This window comes from Pleurodeles waltl, chromosome 10 (genome assembly GCF_031143425.1).
Source record: "Pleurodeles waltl isolate 20211129_DDA chromosome 10, aPleWal1.hap1.20221129, whole genome shotgun sequence".
NCBI classification, from domain to species: Eukaryota; Metazoa; Chordata; class Amphibia; order Caudata; family Salamandridae; genus Pleurodeles; species Pleurodeles waltl.
The window spans coordinates 238990446-239013224 of NC_090449.1; the positions used below are offsets into that span (position 1 = coordinate 238990446).

Below are 22779 nucleotides of genomic sequence, written 5' to 3' on the forward strand. Positions count from 1 at the left end.
ATTTCACCATACTCATATTTAATGATACCGTGGGACGCCCACTTCGACAATGGGGGATGATTCAAGCATGTAAATCTATGAAAGATACCAATACTAGAGAGCTACAGTTACAGGTAAGTAACTCATTTTCGTGTATGGCAATAACACAGTCAAAAAGGTTATTTATGTGACTATCATAGTGTGACTAGTAGTTATTTCTTCTCATCAATGAAAATCTACCATTCTAGTGTGCAGTGTTCCTCTCAATTATGGTTGAACTACTTCATTCAGATATTGTATCTCCTTTTGCGTTCCTAGTAACCACTTCCTGTTCTAGCATCACTCTTGGAAATAATTTTCTGACATTGTGGTCAGTAGCATGATACAGTGGTACATGCATAAACAATTCATGAAGAAGTAATGTCCTTTGGTGCTTTAAGTTAGTACCATAAACTTCAGAATCTTAATTTTCTGCCACTTCCATAATGATTTAGGAAAGGCAAATGTGCTGGAAATGGCCAATCTATTAAAGTAAAATGTTAATCAGTGAAAAATCCTCAATCCCCAAATGATAAGTAAACTAAAACATTTTGTATAATTATCAACTTTGACAGATTATGAAACTGCTAAACTGGATACCTTTGCAAATAATCATTAATAAAAAAAGGAACAGTCCACCCCCAAAGCGGACTATTGTACCCAATAAAATACAATTCACACCTGTGCACAAGCACTTTAGTAGAAGACAGTCTTCCTGTTTGCCAACTCCTCTGCCAAAAGTTCCACAGCTGCCACAATGTGGATGAGTGCTGGGAAGTTGCTATTACTCTTAATGTTGCCCCTCTTTGCATTCCTTTCGCCATTAAGTTGAATCTCTGGCTTTCTGGCCATCTTTCACACCTTTACTGAGCTTTGTAAATTGGAGTCTGTGCTTATAGCCCACTGTGACTCTCACCAGCCTTTTGTAAAAGAGGTAGCCCAGTAGAATTACTCCGTCTAAATGTATTCAGCCCGATGAGTAAATGTAACTACTGTGCTGTGGCAGTCTTACTCAACATAAGGCCACCCTCAATGCCTAAGTCGTATTCTTAGGCAACTGGGATTCCTGTTTTACCACATTCACCCCATTTCCAAGAATGAGAGACATGTAATCAGACCATTGCTCTTCTTTGCTGGCAGTGACAGTCTCTGACTTTAGGTCATATCATCAAATGACTTAATTGGTTGGCAGCAGTGGTTTTTGAAGCCTTCCCCCACATAAAAGAAAACATCCAAGTCGTGTATGTCTCCATCCATTCTAGTCTCACACATGCAGTCGTATTTCAAAGCATACTGAAACACTCAAAATATGAACATAGCACGCACCCCACTTGCAAAGAATTCCCATAGGCAAAGAAATGCCTTTTCACTGCATACCCCGATTATAGGTTGCTTTTGGGATGAACTGGCCCCAGATGTAATGCCACCTATGATGATCTGGGCACTCCTTCCTATTCTTTGCACAAAGTCCTCAGTGGTCAGAAATGATACATAAGACACTAAACAAACCACTTCGTGTATGTAGTGAGTCACACAAATTCTCTCTGGGATAAAAAATGCTATATCATGCAGCAGTCACCTCTCTCTGTGGCATTTGGCCCAAAGGTGAAACCTTGACATCTTTTACTGGAGGAAAGCTAAAGCTTCTATTATCTTTCCCAGTTCCTTCACTTAGCAAATTCCAAATTGAAACCAACAGGACTCTTTTAGTTCACTATAAGTAATATGAAATCTTAGCAAACCCCTGAAATAACAATTTATCTTCTTCATTTTCTGATTTAGAGTATTCTGTTTCCTTCCCAACTCTTCCTATGATGGAGAGGTCCTTATCATCATATTTGCCTGTCCATAAATACTTGTCACCTTGACTCTGCCCTCACTTTACCTTATGGTCTGTCCCTCAACTACACCAGCTACACTTGTGAAATGTGCATCCATTCCCCAGCTTGCAATAGCCAACTTCAAACTGCCAACCTGCCTTTCTTTTAATTTGGGTATTCCCGCTTCTTCTCGTCAACTGTCCCTACACACAAGAAGGGGCCATATCAAATGAACTGGTTTGTCCGTCTCTCTTGTGCCTCTTGCATTTGATAACGTTTTACTTCAGTCCTGTAGGGTCAGGATACTTCTGTTGATGCTTTATCATAATAGCACCAGCTCTGGCCTTTGTGCCTGTTTCTGAAGATCTTGTTGCTAAAACGAGAGATATTTTGTTAAGTATAGTTCTTTCACATTCACAATAGTGGCCAGAATTTCCTCCACCCTCATACTTTCATTTCTTATTGACTGGGAGTGAGTATGTCTTCTTCTCCATGTGTACTTTTGTCTCCCTTGCTATGGATAAATCTTTCCTGCTCCTCTCAAGGTAGCAACTCAAACATGGAAACTTTGGGCCATCTGTACGAACAATTTTTCCCCATAGACACAGAATGGGTAAAAACCTTTGCTACATATGGCCCTTTATCCCATAACTGCCTAGACCAGTGTGCCACAGGCTTGAAGACTGCTTCATCCACGACAGGTGCCATCTCTTCTAGTATGCTTTTCTAAAATTCTTAAATGCTTTCATCGTGGCTCTTCAGGATTAGGTAAGATGGCCTTATCCTGCTTCTTCACTGAACCATTTTAATCCACTGTATTTGCACACACAGTACTGGTTTTTGTACTCTAAATCTTCCAAGTCCACCAAGAAAGCAGCACCTCCACCTTCGCTTGTTGCTGTACGTTTCTATCCTGCCTTATCCTTACCTTTGCTACCTTTTTAGGGTTGAGCGCGCGCAAGCTCTCTGGCCCCTGTTGTAATCTCTCTGTGGGCTTTTAACCACGCCCACCGCACGTCCATGAGTTTGGTTAGTTTGTGGGCTTGCCTTTTAAAATTTGCTTGATTTCATTAGTGGAAGGCATGCATACAGGGCATCAAAGCACTTCGCAAACGATTTTGAAGAAGAATATCAGCCCTAGAAGGAAGTTCAGATATAAAATCTAAGCATCAAACACGGTAAACATAATGGAGTATATTGATAAAAGAGGCCACCATAACATAAATCATAGAGTTAGTCTCAGCAGTTGCGTAAAGGAACGGAGAGATATATAGACTCTTCATGTTACCAGAAATAATCTTACACTTCAGTGTTCCAACAGTCCAAAAAGATTATCTGTCGTTATAATAGCCTTTGTTAATATGGGGCATCATATTCCATGTCTAAGCGCTTAAGAGCTTGTCTTTACCCATTTTATGATGGCCATGTACAATCTGCGTAAGCAAGGAAGGCGGAGTTCTTGCCAGGATTTGACCTGTCAACCTGCAGCTGCTCACCTGCTTCAGCAGTGAATGTTAAACTAATTAACAGATGACTGACCAACAACTGCAATTTAGTCGATTACTAAAGAAGGCACAACACTTACAACTACTCCACTGGTAGAAATATACAACGCAGGTAGCCGGTTATCAGATAGAGTATCCTGCCCAACAATGAAGATCGGTACAAATGATAACATAGGATCCCTCGCAGGACTTGTTCAGTTTATAAGATAGGCATTTAGATAGGGCACGCAACAAAAAACGGCTTGGGACGTGGGCAGTTAGTTTTCCAGTTAACTCCATGTACTGAATCTTGGCAACATAATTTACTGGGGTCAACAACCCGACATAGAGATCTTGTTATTGAAGAAAATAATTTCCAAACAGAAAGGTCATGTTATGTAGAATAATTTTATCTTAAAACATTTCAAGAAAACAATAATTCAACTGGTGATCAACAGAAAAAAAATACTTTATTAGCACATGCATGTACTACAGCTTAAATGCATTAGTACATGTTCTTGGGCTCTCATTACACCATCAGTGTACAAGCTGGTAATGGAAGTTAATTTGAAGTATCAAAGCAAAGCAATACAGATTATGAGCTTCATCTTCTTACTTGAATACCTGGTCTACAGTTCCACAGATGTGCTTCAGTCCCAATGTCAGTTTGGTTAACATGATTGTAGAGTGTGAAATTAAAAAGTCTGAATGAAGTAAACAGCAAACAAAATATTTTGGTATCTTTTGAAACCAGTTTATCAAATGCTAGCAGTTTAGTTTAATGATGGCTTGTTGTGGCATGCAACTGGCACTCACTGCAGATCTTTAAGAGCGAATATGATAGCAAGAAAGATTGCACCCAGAAACTGAAAGGGCTCCTACAATGGAGATATAAACAACTGTTTACTATTAATGTCAGGTTTTTCTAAATTTGAAAAGATATCATTTACTTTTTTGGGAATCTACTATAACATACACACCCTGTATTCCTATGCATCTCGGTTCTGCTGATGTATTTGTTTAATTAGGATCCTCCAAAGTAGTTATGTATTCTTGCATGTTAATTTTTCAATGTAAAACTTTTAATGTTGAATAAGATTTATGTTACAGTGGAGCACGCTTATATAATAGTAAATATGTAACTGAATATACTATTCAATAAACTCACAACATTGTAAAAGAAAAAGGAATAGAGAAGAATCCGTGATAACCATAACCTGTGGAACCTATATGTGTTTTAGGCATTGTTCTTATCCCTGCGACTTCTCAACTGACAGCTAAAGACATTCATTATCGGCTACAAGCTTCAAAGGCAAAATGCATTATTACCAGCGATACTTTGGCACGTGAAGTAGACTCTGTTGTTTCAGATTGCCATTTTGTGAAGACCAAGCTAATTGTGCCTGAAGGCCGCCTGGATGGATGGTTAAACTTTAAAGACTTATTTAAGTAAGTGTACCTTTAGGCTACCTTCTGTTTTTCTCTGAGCAGTGAAAATTACAGCTTTTGTATTATGAGTGAATATGTATGCGAAAATCTAAATTGTGTGGGGGTGTTAATAAATAAGCTTGCATCAGTAAGCAACAACAAATACTGGGATGTGAATCAGGAACCAAACACATTATCCAACAAACCACCTGATAGCGAACAAAGGATGAAGACAAAATTACAAGAATAAATCAATTGTTATTTTTATAACGTGGCTTGCCACCCGAGTAGGTATTAAGGTGCTTGCTGCAGGTGTTTATTAGAAAAGCCAGGTTTTCAGTCCCTTTCTGAAGTGGGTCAGCGAGGGTGCGGTGGAGGGGAGGGCATTCTAGGTTTTGGCGGCAATTTGAGAGAAGGAGCGTCCTCCAGCGCAGCTGTATATGCGTGGTATCTTTACAACAGCATTGTGTGATTAGCAGAGGTTCCTGGTCGGTTGGTGGAGGCGAAGGCGGTGGTTCAGGTAGACGGGTCCTTGGTTATGGAGGACTTTGTAGGCATGGATCAGGAGATTGAACCGCCTTCTTCGTGCTAATGGGGAGCCACTTACAAGATCTTGCAGAGCATATGGAGCAAAGGGAAACAGGCTGCGGAAACATCGATGAGCTGCATTTCATGGAGAGTTTGCTGTAGAGAATGATGCAAAGGTTGCAGGTGCGATGAACTCGGGCAAAACTCAGCAACTGGGGCATTCTGCAGAACCTGCTAAAAGCAATTATCACCCTCTATTCAGATACCTGGGTGAAGATAAGGGTTAGTACCGGCTGGCCACAACAGGAAAAACCAGGACGAACAGGGGCCTGAAGCAAGGCTGCATACTGGCACCACTCCTATTCAACCTATACTTGGCAAACCTCCCAGACCACCTGGCATCAATAAGAGCATTTCCACCCAAATTAACTGGTCTTGAAAATAAATCACTCTAATAAGCGGACAACATGGTTCTGCTGGACAAGACTCTGATTGGCCCACAGAGACTGTTTACAGCACTAGCAGCTTACTGCAAGGCTAACTGCATGACAGTGAACATCACTAAAACAAAAATTATGATAATCTCACGGAAACTGATGAAAAAGGGAGCAAGGTTTATCGAGGGAAAGGCCATTGAGGTGGTGACTTCCTACAAATACTTGGGAGTTTGGCTGGACCACAGGGGCCGTGTTGCAGCCCACATCACTGCTCAACAAGGGTCTGCCAGCTCCTTAGAAGGGACCTTGTGTAAAGTAAGGAAATCAATGGGAACACCAGATCTGTCTCCACTCTTGAGAGTAATAGAATGCAAATTCCTCCCCACAGTAGCCTGTGGGGCTCTGACATTCAGGCTACCAAAGTGCACCTGTCATGCATAAATCCAGTTAGAGTTTGGTCTCACTTCACAACAGTGGCTGTTAAAAGCTACGTTTTTAGCCTACAGCTTGAAAGCCAAGCATGCAAGGAAGGACACCCTTGAAAGTTCTATTTGGAAACTAATAAACAAAGTGGCATTACTTTCTTATCCAGGCTCGGGAGGACCTAAAGGGACATAAAGTGTGGACAAGTGGACTTTCTGGTGTTTTGGCCTAGACCCCTTGAAGGGGGCTATTGGTCTGGGCAGACAAATGCGGAGAAAGTGGACAGGCAATGCCACCTCTGTGCCAATAGTGAAGATTAATTGACTCACGTTCTATGCATTTGCAAGGAATTTACTCCTTTAAGAACGTTTTGGCTCAATTCCCTCTGGCACACCCTTAATGTCTGGACCCGTCAAAAAGCCTTGGAGACCTGCTTGAGGGGGGAATCAGCACAACTGGCAGTCCGCTTGGCAAAATGAATCAAAGTGGCAACAGCACTGCTGTTCTCCCAGTAGCCATCAAGGGAGGTGGTGCACAGTCAGAACTCATGCACAGAGTGCTTATTAAGCTATGATTTCCCACTTGTGATATTAGTTCCTAAAGTTGAAATGAAGTTTATGCTGGTATTTCGTGAACGTTTTTATTATGTGGTTTTTACTATGTCAGTATTTTTTCTCATAACATGGGCTTTTAACAGTAGATTATTGTTTTTAATTTGTAATGATTATAAATAATTGTGCAAACATATAAATAAAATCTAGAAAGTTCAAAAAGAAAATTCTTTAAGTGTGGGAGTGGGTCCAGGCTCTGCTGGTCACCAGGAGTCGTTCCAAAGGGTTGAGTGTCTGTAGATGATCAGAACTTATGTTTTGTCCGTGTTGAGCTTCAGGCAGTTGTCTTTCATCGAAGCTGAAACATTCTTCACCTTGATGGGGGTCTGCTGTGAGCGAGAGGATGAGCTGCATGTCGTCAGCGTAGGAGATTATGTTGATGTCATGTGATCTCACAATGTCTGCGAGTGGTATCATGTAGACGTTGAAGAGCGTTGGGCTTAGGGAGGAGCCTTGCAGCATGCCGCAGATAAGTTTGACCTGTGAGGTGAAAGGGAGGAGGCGGCCTCTCTGGGTGCGACCCATTAGGAAGGATGCAATCCATCTGAGTGCATTGTCTGTGATCCCAATCTGGCATAGTCAGTTGATCAGTGTTTAGTGCAAGACAGTGTCGAAGGAGGTGGAGAGCCTGAGCAGGATCAGAGTGGCTGCTTCTCCTTTGTCGAGCAGGGCGTGGATGTCATCTGCTGCAGCGATCAGAGCTGTCTTGGTGCTGTGACTGGCTCTGAAGCCTGTTTGGGTGGGGTCTAGCAGGTTATTTCTCTCCAGGTGTTCGGTGAGTTGGAGGTTGATGGCCTTATTCAGGACTTTGACGGGGAACAGGAGCAGAGAGATTGGGCAGTAATTCTGGGAGCTCAGTGGGGTATGCGGAGGGCTTCTTGAGGAGGGGTTTGATCTCTGTGTGTTTCCAGGCTTCGGGAAAAATGTCCATGGTTAATGAGGTGTTGAAGATGGTGGTGAACTGGCAGCTGATCTCGTTTCTTCCAAGGCTGAAGATCCTGTGGGGGAAGGTTTCCGTGGGTGCTCCCGAGTGGATGGAGCTCATGAGCGTGATCGTGTTCGATGTGCTGAGTTGTCCCCATGTGCTGAGCTGGTGGTCGGCGGTGGAGGTTGATGGGATGCTGGGGAGGTCGGAGTGTTGGGGATTGAAGTTACTGTAGAGGTTTCTTTCTTGTTGTGGAAGTGGTCGGTGAGGGCATTGCAGAGTTCTTGACAGGCTGGTTCTTGGTACTGGTGGTCTGTATATGTGGGTGCCTTTGATGGTGGTGTTGTCATCAATGTGGAGCTGGAAGTTAATGTGTCCCATGATGGGTGTGGTTTCGTCATTGGTGAAGGTGCAGGTGATTGATTTCTTGTGTATGATGGTGATGCCACATCCATATCTGTTGGTGCGATTGCAGTGTCTTATTTGTAGCCCGGGCTGTTGGTGTGGAGATGTCTGGGGCCGAAACAGGGGTGAGCCAGGTTGTGATGAAGGTTATGTCAGGCGCGAGGGTGGAAATGGTATCCCAGACTTCGGTTGCATATTTGTAGAGTGATATGGCTTTGAAAAGGATACACTTGACTTTTTCTGAGGCCATCTCAGTCAGCGAGGATGGCGAGGCATTTTGGTGTCAGTGATGACGGTCAGTCGTGGGGTGGAGGAGTATTGGCAGTGGGTGCTGGTGAATGGTCCCGCTGTGTGACCGGATGATGTGAGGCAACAGTTATTGTGTCTGGGGTCTAGAGCAGAGAAATCTGCTGAGAAGTATCTGTGGGGGTGAGTAGGACAAGGGTTCCTGGCGCTAGGTTCGGTCCAGGCGTGGACAGGGGCAGACAAGCTTGCCTTTAGTGAGCTTTCGGAGCACCGGCGATGAGCTTGCTGCACACGCCTGCTGCGCGGTGGCACAACAGCCTCCATAAGTTGTCCTGGGAGGCCTGAGGGGCTGGCGCAGTGGTCGGAGGGCGGAGGGTGGAAGAGGGAAAAAAGGCAGGAAAAAATGGCAGGAAAGACTGGCAAAGTACAGGCCACAACAGGGACAGCAAGGATTCAAAGCAGAATGGGGCAACTAAGGATCCAGAAAAACAACTATCATTACACTTTACAAAAAACAATTACCATGATGGCAATTACAGCAGTTACACAAGGCGGTGAGTCAGTCCATATGGACCGCGGGATCAAACCGGCAGCCTTGTGTGCTGCAGCTGGGCAGCAGACACGAGGAGCAAGGCAGAGGCAGCGGGGGAGCTCGCTGATACCGGGGTAAGAGGCTACTCACTGAAGGTCCCATTGTGGCCTTCATAAGTACTCTTGGGAGCTGGGAGGGGCTGGCAAGGAGGCAGGAGGGCGGCGGGCAGGGGAGGGGAAAAAATGACAGGAAAAAGCAGTGGGATAAAACGGCGGGAAAAACTGACAAAGTACAAGGCACAGCAAGGAGGTAAAGCAGAACGGGGCAACTAAGGATCCAGAAAAACAAGACTATAATTACACTCTACAAAAAACACTTTACAAAAAACAATTACCATGACAGCAATTACACAAGGCGATGAGTTAGTCCAGGCGGACCATGGGATTGAACTATTGGTCTTGTGTGCTGTAGCTGGGCAGCAGATTTGAGGAGCAAGACAGAGGCAGTGGGGGAGAGCACCGAGACCAGGGTCAGAGGCTACTGGTTACTCGCTATTGGTGTAGTTTCTCCCTCATTAAGTTACTGTAAACATTTAAGTATATACATTAGCAAATATGCAGTATTTCCTTAGCTAGCCTATACTGGTCTGGTAAATAAAGTTACAATTCTTAGTTCCTAGGCTTTCAGATCTGAGTTGCTGCTTTTCTATAATGGGAATAAACAATCCATTAATGCATTTTTGACACGAGACCTGCCTAACAGGAAATTATAGACATTATTAACAATTACTGGTGCAAAATGAACATGTCCAGATCCTATTTTGAGGAATGTTCCCTATTTGCTGACTCAGCTACCAGTTGATGAAGTGCATAAAAAAAGTATGGGAACTGTGATGCTACCAACAAGCAGCGGGGGCGAGTGAGTGTGGGGGCATAGACAAAGGTGTGCTAAAAAAAAACTAAAAAAACTAATCTGTAACCTTTTTTAAGCCTTTCACACTCTAGTAACTACATATATATAATGAAAAAACTGTTAAATGAAAATTAAATTTAAGTTATGTTAATTAGTGAGAAATACAGACATTATGAAACCTGTATTAGTTAATGTACTGCACCAAAGAGCCATAGAATTGAATCTTGATTGATGCAGTGGAGAATATTGACTTGTGTATGGTTAGTGCTACAAGGTGCCAGTCTGATCTGTGACAGCAAGCATTGCGAACCTGAACTTCATTATTTTAAAACTTGCATTACTCACAATATAAGACAGGCTGCTACAAAATGTGGAATAAGATTTAAAATATAATTGTGTTTTCGAAATATAGATTTTAATTATACCCAGAATGTACATAGTGCAAAGTTTTTTTATAACTGTTTTTTAAAAGTATACACTCCACACCTTAGCTGGCAGCTCCCTTACAATACCTCTAAAAAAAACTAAACGTGTCAGAATCTTCAACTGATTTTATCAATTGAAGCCAATACCGTCTTCCCAGCACCCTTTAGATTTGCAAATTGACTTGTTGCGCACATTTACATCACTTTCAGGGAAGGAGGCTCCTTGGCAAGAAGGGTTGTTTATCAGTCTGCGCGTCCCTCTGTTTCACAGCACAGGAGACTGACTCCCTGCATGACATGTCAGCTGAATCATTTCAACTTGCAGAATTCCGTCCCAGGGTGGTCATCTTTTTGCACAAAGTACTAGGGGAACGGTCTAACATAAAAAAAAGTATGGGCACCATGTTGTGCCCCTCATATATCCCCCACTTTGACCACTGCCAGCTACCAATACCTGCATGCAACGTGCCGCTTGTGCCTGTTATTCAATTTAAAGCACGCACTGCTGCTCAGTGGCTCAAGGGCGCTGGATTTCATTGTACACAAAATTTATTATACCCAATGAAATTAGGCACATTTTTAACGAGTCACTCTTTTTTAAGTAAGTTTAAGGTGGACACTTACTTTACCATCACGAGAGGCCTGTTCAGTGTGTTGCAGTGCACATAACAAGCTCCTCCTCTGGCTAGAGGTGCGCTGCACACCGCTATGCTGGGACAGGCAAACGTGAGGAGTGGAAGACGCAGGTCATGACATTGGTCCAACTTGGAACAAAGTGGGTGAGGCAATGGACCCGTCATCCACATGTACCAGAACTATCAGTACCTGCTGCATGTGGCACGCGTGAATGTTTTATGTATTTAGTTTAAACCGCTCGCTGCTGCTCAGTGACAGGCTCCGCGGCTTAGGGCGTTGGATTGTACCTAAATACACTAGCCCAATGAAATCAGGAATATTTTTCATGAGTCACTATACTTTTTTGAAGAAAGAAGTTAGACTTACTTTACAAGCATTCCACTAGAAGGCCTGTTCAGACTAATGCCTCTGCAGTGCACGAAACAAACTTCCTCTGACTAGAGGCGCACCTCGCACTATATTGGAGCGGGCGAATTTAGGGAGGGGAGGACGCAGATCATTGGTCCCACTCGGGACAGAGGGTGAGGCAAGGAGGGATAGCATTGGGCAAGGGTATATTCTACCTTGCTGCCATTGGTGGTGCTCAGCTGTCGCCTTTACACTAAGGCAGGGAGCGAACCACCAGGACTCTGGTTCTCTGATGCTGCGTTGAGTACACTGCTTCCATAAGGTGGCTGTTGCAAAAGTGTATATACACAATTCTGAATGCAGCAGTGTGACCACGCGGCCTCCACTGGTGCTTTTTCCTGCACAAATCGGAAAAATGTTGCTCATTTGTGTGGTAAATAGCCCATCTGGGATTATACCGTGTGATATCGGCTCTTCACCTGGAGACCGTGTGAAGTGAGCCAATATTGTGCGATGAGCGGTACTACAGTGTGAGTTGGCAGGTCTGGCAACAGCCTCCATAAGTAATCCTGGGAGGGGCTGGCAGGGATGCGTTTGGAAGGAGGGCGAGAGAGGGAAAAAACAGCGGGGAAAAACGGGGGTGGTGGGGACTGACAAAGTACAGGCAACAACAAGGCACAGTAAGGAGGCAAAGCAGAACAGGGGAACTAAGAGTCCAGAAAAACGAGACTATAATTACACTTTCCAGAAAACAAACCTGCAGCCTCGTGTGCTAGAGCTAAGCAGCCGACTTCAGGAGCAAGGCAGAGGCAGCGGGGGAAAACACTGGGACTGGGGGTCAGAGACTACTGGCTACTGGTGTAGTTTCTTGTATACTAGTTCTTTTTTTACTTTAACAGTGCCCTGCAAAAGAAACAGTTGCCTAATATTAACACTGGTAGGACAAAAAATATCACTTGCTCCCCCTTTATTATGACACCTATTAACACATTTTGATGGCTTTCTTCATCTTCCAATCATACTGGCCCAGCACCCTTTTTGAACATAAACGTGGAAGACCCATTAACAGCTACGAGAAACCGCATCCCGTATACATAATACCCCAGGCCTCCTGCCATGACAGCTCACTTACAGAAAGCTTTTCCAGCGAGAAACGATCCCTCGATAGGTTGGAATTATGCTTACATGAACAATCACAGAATTGAAGTATCACATAGAGTGTGCTGTACAAATGTATTTGTGCATATGGGACATTACAAGTACAAAATATGATTTAAAAATAATTTGGTTGCATTCACATGTAATATCTGTAAACCTTATTTGGGGTCTCAAATGCACATTTAAGTCTCTTTGCTAAGTTAAATTTCTGCAGAAGTCACTGCTGAATTTTAATCTTGGGAGAATAGGATGCATTTCAGAATGTCCCTCTTCTCTAAAAATTTTAGGGATACAATGTAATCATTTTATATGGTAGCTAAACTGTGATCTATTTTATTTCCAGTGTTATTCCAGTTACTAATATGAACCTAATACATTAATTTTCCCGAGTATTACTTCTTCCTGCTCCTCATAATTCCATTTGTGGGTGTTTAAAATAATTAAAAGAGGACTTCTGTGTAAAATAGTATTTACTTGGCCTACTCTAGATCATGGCACAAAATACAACAGTATTTTTGCTATTGAAAAAGTAGCCTCTCGCTTTAGATGTGAACAGGTCATTATTATGGATACCTCTAACAACGTACTCGTCAACTTTGGAATTTTCCAAGTGGTCAGAAAGGATGATATAGCAACAAATCTGGTGCTCAGACAAGGTGCACAGTAGGTCTCTGAATCAGCTGATCAATGCCTCTAGACATAACAACCATATATAGGTGCCACTGCCTGCGTGCTAAGGTCACTTTCTCTTTTCCTACACTTTTCAATGAGGATCTGGAGCTCTGCTCCCAACTTTTCATGTTACCAGTTTCCCAGATTGAGAAGAAACAGTGTGCCCAGGAAATGTCCCCAACCAACTTGACTGGTTTGAAGCCGTACGAATACTGTCTCAAACCGATCTCAGGCCCACAGAACATCTACATGAGGTGACTTGTTACCAAGTACGATTTGAAATTGTGTGACAGATGCACCCTTATCCACACAAGGACCACCAGGGAGCACAAAGGAAAACTTTACATCACTGAACACAAGAAGAGGCCGGTTCTATTTGAGGTCAAGGTCTTGACCCCGTCCTCTGTCATCCGCTAACTCTAAATCCACTTCAAAAGACAAGTCACAGCAGAAGCATACGAAGGCAAAAAGGATTTACCCCTTCCTGCTGCTCCAAAGATTGATCATATGGTTGCCAGTCCAAAAGACAAACTCCTTCTGCTGCTATAGACTCAGACCACTTCTTGTCCTAACTGTGATGTGCCCTGGGTTCCACAGGCCATTAACGACTTTGAAGTAGATTAAGGCCTCCTAACGGGCCATAAGACTTCCGAGGGGACCATGCTGCATTTCTTCTGCGAGGCACCAGTTCCCTCTGGTTCCCTTTGGATTGCACAGATTCGGTGGGGACTGCAGGTAGGATTCACCTTTCGCTGACACCCCAACACATCTCAGTTTTATTTGCTGTGTACCCTGCTAAACTTGGATTGGCACCGGCTCCTAATTCCACACTGATTCTTATGTCTGATCTGGAACTGACTTTAACATGTTTACCATCTACAACTTGATATAAAGTAACTAAGGGCCCTTGGAAGACTCCTTACCTGCTACCATGCATGGTGACAGTACTGTAACAGAATGGAGGCCATTGTCATCACCAGCTCGGATAACGGCCAGGGCCTCAAACATGCTCCACAGTATCAGGACAGCGATGAGGAGCTGGACCAGCTTTCACGGTCTCAGTACACAGGCAACAGCCTCCTCTTAAACTTACAAAATTCTTGTGGCATCTACAGTTCCCCTAGATCTGAATTCAAATTTTCTTTGGATCACCCAATAGAAGAAAGTGCCTCGTTTGTAATGGCAGTTTGCAGGGTATGTAGATGTCCTGGACTTTTACAAGCAAGGTCAACACAAGTGAGTTTCTTTCAGCTCCTCATGACAGAGATCAAGTAAATCAACTCCAAAGGTAAACGTTTGTTCTCTGCTTCATTGGCTCTTTGCTATTTGAACAGTGTCCCTTTTAGGTCGCTCTACACATGCGATACAGAGTACTGCGAGTGAAAATGTTCCCACTCTGCCAGAAACTTTAATTCTAATTATCAGATGACATGCTTTTTTTAATGGGCGTGTCCTTTGGTGGGTCAAGCAGATTTTGCACTGGATTGCTGCTTCAAAGACAGTAGTGGGTGACAACTAACTTCCTGGGGCTCATTTCCTTTGCTCAGTAGTCTCCCCACCAGTTAAGGAAATTTAATATCTTTTTGAGGGGCCTGGTTCTTCCACAGAGGCAGTGCCGTGCTCATCTCTTTGTGGGTAAAAGGGCAATGGTGACGGATAAGCCTTAACTGCCAGCAGGAGCAGCATTCCTCTTTATCCTCATCTCCTTGAGGTGAAGTCAAACCACTTAAGTTTCTCCTCTTCCATTCGCATGGCTCCATCGGCGGGGCAGAGTTAATTTTTGTTGCTCGTCTGGTGCATCATTACATCAAACCCATAGGTCCTTCAGTTTGTTCAAGTTGGCTATATTCTGCATCTGTAAACCACTCCTCCGCCTGTTTTTCCTAATTGTGTCTCTTGTGTTGTCGCATTATGCCACTATCCTATCAGCAGAAGTTCAATCTTTACTCGCCAATGGTATCATCAGTGTGGTATTCGAGGCAGAGAACATCACAGAGGGCATTAACTCCTGGTCCACAAGAAGGACCAACGTAACCATAAGTAGGAATCGTATAACATATTGGTATCATGGAAAAAGGGCCTGTCCCTTTATCTTTCCATAGAGGTGTGTTAGTTAGCTTTCTGAAGCAAGATAAGTCAGATCAAGCTCCAGGTTTTCTACAGTAGTGCTAGACTGTTTTTTGATACCTCTAAAACAGCTGCATTAGGTGTTCAGTCTGTTTAGGTAAGATTTTAGATGACACATATATATATATATATATATATATATATATATATATATATATAGATAGATATAGATATAGATATAGATATATAGATAGATAGATAGATAGATAGATATAGATAGATGTATATACTACCTAACTAGGTTTATATTACCTACTTCCACATCCAATACCATAGAGATTCAGCAGTTACAGTTATCTACCAACAAACTATAATTCGTGTCCTAACGTACCTATAACTAGCACCCTCGCCCTGCACTGCTAACTACCCCACATTTTACATCACTCATGACATCTCCTATGACAATTTGATATTATCACTTTGCAGTGAAATTATTGATGAGAAAACTATGCGTGGCGGTAACATGAGTTATAGTTACCTTAGGGTACGAGTTATAGTTATTTAAGATAACTGTAACTATAACTGCTGAATTTCTATCATTTTGTGTGTATAAAATCTGAACCTAACTATAATGTCCCTGTAACCTTTGTTTTTTTTCAGTGGCAATATACATAAGTATATATATTGTCACTGAAGAAAACCAAAGTTTAAAGTAACATAATAGTTAGGTGAATCTGTCAGTGACAACATTGAAGTTTTGAACTAAAAAACACACACAAATTCACCAGTTATAGTTACTTGCGCCTTCCGCCATGCACTGCTTATGACCTCACACATGACATCACACATGATATGTTCTGTCATCATGTATGTCATCCTTGATGGTATCGCTGATGACATTATCAAATGAGTGTGTTAGTTTGTTTTATAGTTTACATAGGGGCAGGTAATTACCATATTACTTTTCCTCCTAAATTTGTACAGCCTATAACCAGCTGATCAGTATAGTTGTTTACAAAATGCATGTGCTCCTAATGCGTAATAGGCTTGTAGAGGTACTGAACACGTTATAAATCTTTCTATTGAAGAGTAACTCTGTGTACAGGTGACAGCTGACTTGTTTTCATTATGTTCCACACAAGTCTGTTGGCCCTGCAATAAAGTTTCCAGCAGGGCAACGATTCTATATAGTAGATGCTAAATATTGTAAGTAGTCTTGAGTTATTGGACAGAAGTGTCTCATAATGCAATTTTTACTCAACATTGAAGACTGTGCACCAGGTACTAGGCTATGTACATTTTGCTTTAGAAGATGGCCGATATGTAAATTATCACCATAGTATGAAGGATGCAAGTAGTATGATCATTAGAACTTTCAGACCTTATAGTTACCTTAGGGGACGAGTTATAATTACTTGAGATAACTCTAACTATAACTGCTCAATTTCTATGGTTTTGTGTGTGTAAAAACTGAACCTAATTATAACATTATTTTAACCCTTTTTTTCAATATATATATATATTCACAAAAAGAAACAAAGGTTAAAATAACTTTATAGTTAGTTCAATTTGTCAGTGACAGCTGTAACATTTTGAAGTAAAACAAAAACACAGACATTCACCAGTTATATATATATATATATATATATATATATATATATATATATATATATATATATATATATATATATATATATATACTGGAAGATGCAGGATCACAAGAAAACAACAGCCAGCCAGGGCAAAAATCTGTTTGAGTCACTTCTTTCTTGGATATATATATATATATATATATATATATTTTTTTTTTTTTTTATTTATTTATATATATATATATATATGTATGTATATATATGTATATATAGTCATTTGAGATGTAATCAGTAATGTCATAAATTATGTCATAGAACATGTCATATGTGAGGTAATAATCAGTGCATGGCATGTTGTTACTCACAGATTCACCTTACTAGAACATTACTCTAACCTTTGGTGTTTTCAGTGTATTTCTATGGATTTTCTTAAAACAAAAACAGATCTCTTTATCTCACCTAACTACTTTAAACGTAGTTACTTTAACCTTTGTTTTTTTTATTGAATTTCTAGTTTTTTTGAACGTAAAGTAATAAATTACTGTTAGAAATGGGGTTTCTGGTTGGCTAGGGTATGCACCTCAGCCAGGCAGAACCTACCCACTCTAGTCAGGGCTTGGGAGTTACACGTCCAAGATAACCCCTGCTCACCCCCTTGGTAGCTTGGCACGAGCAGTCAGGCTTAACCTGGAGGCAATGTGTAAAGCATTCCCACAACACACAACACACGTGACGCAAAATGTACACCACAAAGTAAACACAACACTGAGCTATGTAAAAATAATCTGTATTGCACAAAACATAATTAGACCAACATTACACGTAAGTAATACCCTGCTACCTTAGCAGTTGTCAGAGGGTTACACAAGTTACTAATATTCTGCAAGAATATGCAGTTGTCACATTAGAACACGTAAGTACTCAGGATTCTGCAACATAAGCAGTAGTCAGGAATTATAGTAAAAGGTATATGCACTTGTCATGAACAATTCCTAAATAAAAGCACCATTAGAGAATATATATCAAGCCATATAAATACATATCAGCTAGACATGCCTAAAAAAAGGAACATTAGCACATATATGTATCACCAGTAAACAGGTATGCAATAGCAAGCATCTGTATATCTATATTAGGCTCCTAGAGCCTGGAGTCTCTAGAGAGTACCTGTTGGCTGGTGGAGGAAGGCACTTCCAGTGCGTGGAGATGAACACGGGGGCCCCCGGAGCTTCTGTGCGCCAAACGGGGGGTGCATCCCTCGTGGTGGGGGCCTGCCTTGGCCTCCTCACACCCTGTCTGTGGGGTGGGGGCCGGGCGGGGCCCAACAACAATCGCCGAATTAAGGCGGGAAGGGACCTCCACCGAGGTCTCCCTTCCCGATCTGGGCGGCTGACTAAGAGATGCCAGAAAACTAGGAGTGTCCCGCTCCTGAGGCAGCGACCGGGGAGGGGGGCGCTTCCGGCGCCCTCCCCGAGTCCTGCTTTCGCGTTGGGAAGGCACTCGGACCCCTCTGGGGGTCCGGGACAATACTCGCCACACCCGATGTGGTGCGCGAGTAACCGGAGCTGCTCCCGGGCCGCCTGGAGGCTCCGTATGAAGATGGAGGCAGCTGGTGCCCCGGGGGCACTCCCGAGAGCGGACCGTGCCCCGGGGGCGCAGTCAGGAGCATGTCTGCTCCAGTTCCTTTGCTGCAGTGCCCCAGGGGCACTGAGAAGAGCACGATCTCCGCGCTCCGAGTGATTCCTCAAACCCGGCTGCGGCGGTGATCCGGGCTCCAAAGAAAGCGCTTTCCACAGCGCTAGGACCACATCTGCAGCCTGGACTGCGGCGGTGAACTTGGGCTCCAAATAAAGCGCTTTACACAGCGCTAGTACCAAAGCTGCAGCCTGGGCTGCGGCGGTGAACTTGGGCTCCAAATAAAGCGCTGTGGGCAAAGTGGTAGAAGGGTTGGCAGGGGTGAGGGGCCACAACACCCTGCCCCTGGGAGCATCCAAAACAAGAAGAAGCACAGGGCTGGTGGGTCCAGCTACAGGCCAGCACAAGGGGTGCAGATGGTGGCAGTTCCTCCTAGTGACCGGGCAGGTCACAGGTCAGCACAACAGCAGCAGTCCAAGGTGGTTTCCTGGTGAGTCCATTCATCAGCGTTCTGTGTCCAGTTTCCAGTTCCAAGAATGTTCAAATTGTGGGGAAAATTCCCCTGTACTTTTAGTCAGTTCTTACAGTGCTTTTCAATGGTAGGGAGAGGAGGTTCCAGCCAGTTACAACTGGTTCTGGGAGTGCCCCCTCTCTCCTTTCAGCACAGGCTCCAAACATCAGTGGGGGGTTAACGACCCTATTGTGTGAGGCCAGGGCACAGTCTTTACAAATGCAGGTGTGCCCCGCCTCTCCCTTCTCTCAGCCCAGGATGGCTTTACAATATGTAGATGCACCTCTGTGTCACCTCCACCCTCCCTGTGTTCAGGCTGTCTGAGAAGTATGCACAAAGCCCCAACTGTCAGTCTGTCCAGACGTTGATTGGAGACAAGCTGAAAAACACCAAAGTCATAAGCACAGATAAATGCGCACTTTATTGAAGTGGCATTTCTGTGATAGTAATAAAAAATACACCTACACCAGTAAGCAGCATTTCTTACCACTGTCACAACCATACCAAACATGCCTACGCTACCCCTCATAAATCAGGCAATACCCCTTACACCTAAGGCAGGGCATTCTCAATGCAATCCTATGAGAGGGCAGCACTCACAGCAGTGAGACACCAAGTTAGGCTGTTTGTCACTACCAGGACAGGCCACGCAACATGGCACATTTCCTGCCTTCTACATACATGGCACCCTGCCCAAAGGGCTAGCTAGGGCGTACCTTAGGGGTGACTTACATGTAGTAAAAGGGGAGTTCTGGGCCTGGCAAGTAAATTTAGATGCCAGGTCCCTGTGGCAGGAAACTGCGCACACAGGCTCTGCGCTAGCAGGCCTGAGATAGGTTTGACAGGCTACTTCAGTGGGTGGCGCAAGCAGCGCTGCAGGCCCACTAGTAGCATTTAATTTACAGACCCTGGGTATACCACTTTACAAGGGACTTATAGGTAAATTAAATATGCCAATCAGGTATAATCCAATCATACCAAATTTGTTAGAGAGAGCACATGCACTTTAGCACTGGTTAGCAGTGAAAAAGTGCTCAGATTCAAAATGTCAGCCAACAAAGGTCAGAAAAATAAGGAGGCAAAAGCAAAAAGTCTGGGGAATGACCCTGTAAAAGGGCCAGGTCCAAAAATTACCATATGCAGATCCAACTCCCCGCCTCTCACAGCCTGGGGTCAGGCCCTGCAGCCAACCCCCACATAGAGCCAACCCCAGGCTGCTCATGGGGGGGTTGGCCACAAGGCGTGGTCTGCGATCAGGGCCTGTGGCCAACCCCTTTGGTTGCACACAGTGGGGTGTTTGCCACAGGGCCCGGCCTGTGGCAAGGTCCTGTGACCAACCCCCCCCCAAAGCTAGCCAATCCCACACTGCACACGGCCTTCAGTTGTGTGATGTTGGGGGGGTTGGCCACAGGGCCTGGCCGTGGGGGGACCCCATCCCCCAGGGCGTTTTTTTTTTAAAAGGGGAGGGGGGGTCATATGACCCCCGTCCCCAATCCTATTACGGCCCTGGGGACCTCATCCACCAGGGCAATATATATTTTAAATGGGAGGGAGGCTGAATGCCTTCCTCCCTGAGCCTTGTTAGCCCCTATCATCCAGGACTATTACTAAAATAAAGGGGAGGGGCATGCAGTACTCCTCGCTGAGCCTTGTTTGGCCCTGGGGACCCAATCCCCAGGTCCACTCATTTAAATAAAGGGGAGGGGTGCCCAAGCCCCACCTCCCCAAGCCTTATTAGGCCCTTAAGGACCCCAACCTAAATGGTGATTTTTAACAGCTCTCTACACTAGAGGCAGTTATCAGTTGGTCTTAAAATGTCTTTTGCCCTCCTTCGTTTTTTTGTGATGTTCTTTTGGTAAAGCTGAAAATTGTTTTTTTGCCTTTAGTTATTAGAAACTACAATAGAGTCTTTCTGCTTTACGAAGTTGCAAGTTACTGTGTGAAAGCTTTATCGATTTCAGAAAGGCTAGACCATGAGTGGTACTAGTTCACGTATAACCACTTGTAAAGTGCATTTTTTAGGTTTTGCTTGGAAAGGACCTCGCCAATATGTCTGCTTTTGTTGTAATTTTGCATTTCCCTTAAGTAGAGTGAAATTCAGTTGATGATATGCATGATTCAGAACATTATATGATGATCCTGCCAAATTAATCACAGGAAAGTGGAGGGATATTGAGCAACAATGGTAGGCATATCATTAGATCTCGTTTTCACACTGTTGCACAGAGCTCTAATGTAAAGCACAGGCATTTTATTTACAGGGAATTACTTTTCAATTACATGCCATAGGATCTACAAAGATTCCAGCAGACTATTTTTACGTATTTCCTTTTGGGAAACTGGGAGCAGATGTTCTGGGAGTTCCCATTTTTGGATGAATTCTCGAAATCATTTTTCTCTTTTATTAATGGTTAAACTACAAGTGCTGTGGAGGTCAGGGCCAAAATGATATATTTGGATATAGCTGACAAATTGCCTGGCCGGAATAGTGGGCGGGAACCACAAGCTTTTTTGTGTGAATGCATGTGGTGCATTCCATCATTACTACACATTGGAAATCTGCTAAGTCTCCAAACTATACCGAGTCGGTTTCAAAGATAGTTCGAGTATGTGACTGATGAATATTAATATTGTTTCTACTTTAGGGTCAGTAACGCAACACAGGCCCTTCCTACCTGAATGGCTACACTCATTTCCCCCACCCTTCTAGACACCACTGCTCTATCGTCTCTTATTAGTACACAGCCCTCGCATACACGAAAGTAGAGCACGGACTGCACCTTCTCATACCTGGCTCCTAAAGCCTGGAACAACCTCCCACAGCACATCAGAGCCTCCTCCTCTCTTCTTGACTTACGCAAGAAGTGAAAGACCTCTCCTTTTCAAGCAAGCCCTCCAGAGCTGGCCTCACGCACCAGCTACAGAGCACCTGGATACCCTCACTGGTGATTAGCGCATAACAACACAACACAGCAAAACGTCTGGTGGCAGGGCTGGACAATTAGTGAGGCAAGGTCGGTGTCTCTCAATTATGCGTTTAATTAATATTTGAAATCTGGCCTAATACTGTTGAATTAAATTGGATTATTAGTAAGCAATTATCTATGAATTAACTGTGAATTTGTAGATAATTCAGCAATTTCTGAATTTTGTAATAACTGACTTTTTTTTTTTTTGGCATCTTTATTAAATATAAAAAAGGTATTATCCATAAAAAACTATGCATAGTGAAAATTGTACTGTCAATATTTTACTCTCTGAATCTGTTAAATTCAAAGAAAGTGTAACATTTTCCACACCACTGTTAATATACACAACTCCATGAGTTTCTTCGTAATAAACTAAGGGCCTGATTAGGAGTTTGGTGGATGGGTTACTCCGTCACCAATGTGACAGATATCCCGTTGGCCATATTACGATTTCCATAGGATATAGAGGAATCGTAATTCGGCAGGTGGGATATCTGTCATGTTTGTGACAGAGTAACCCCTCTGCCAAACTCTAAATCAGGCCCTAAGTTTGCTGTTCCTCCCTGGTTAGGTGTGCAAAAGCCTAAATCTTGTTTTGGCCGTGCAGTGGAATGCCCCACTTTAACTATGTGTGTATTGCATTGACAGTAGTATTACCATGCCTACCTAACAACCTATTGCCTACATTTTTTTTAACACAAACTTAATTGCATTTTGTCATTATACAAAAGAAGCGAGCCGAATAAGTGTTCATGTCCAGCATTAAGTGGTGATGAACAGTGATATACAATACAACATAATTTGAGTCATAGTAGGCATAGGCATCATAGCAGTATGTAATGTAAACAACAATAAAAAAGGGCTTACCCAACCCTCCCACCCAATAATCTGAAACATGTCATCCGGTATGGTACTTTTAGAATTTGGGGAGCTGTGTTTGCAGGGGCCCCATGGTAGGTTGGGAAAGCCAGTAAGAGGTAGAGACTATGGCCGTCAG

General features: G+C 43.3%; 1 protein-coding gene across 2 annotated transcripts in view; it reads left to right on the forward strand.

Moving 5' to 3' along the window:
* Positions 1 to 22779, forward strand: part of ACSM3 (acyl-CoA synthetase medium chain family member 3) — a 448596-nt gene that overhangs the window by 159724 nt on the left and 266093 nt on the right. For both annotated transcript variants that reach the window (XM_069210271.1, XM_069210272.1), the window contains exon 4: positions 4564 to 4771. In XM_069210271.1, coding sequence (XP_069066372.1) covers positions 4564 to 4771 — 208 coding nt within the window. The remainder of the gene's footprint in view (positions 1 to 4563; positions 4772 to 22779) is intronic.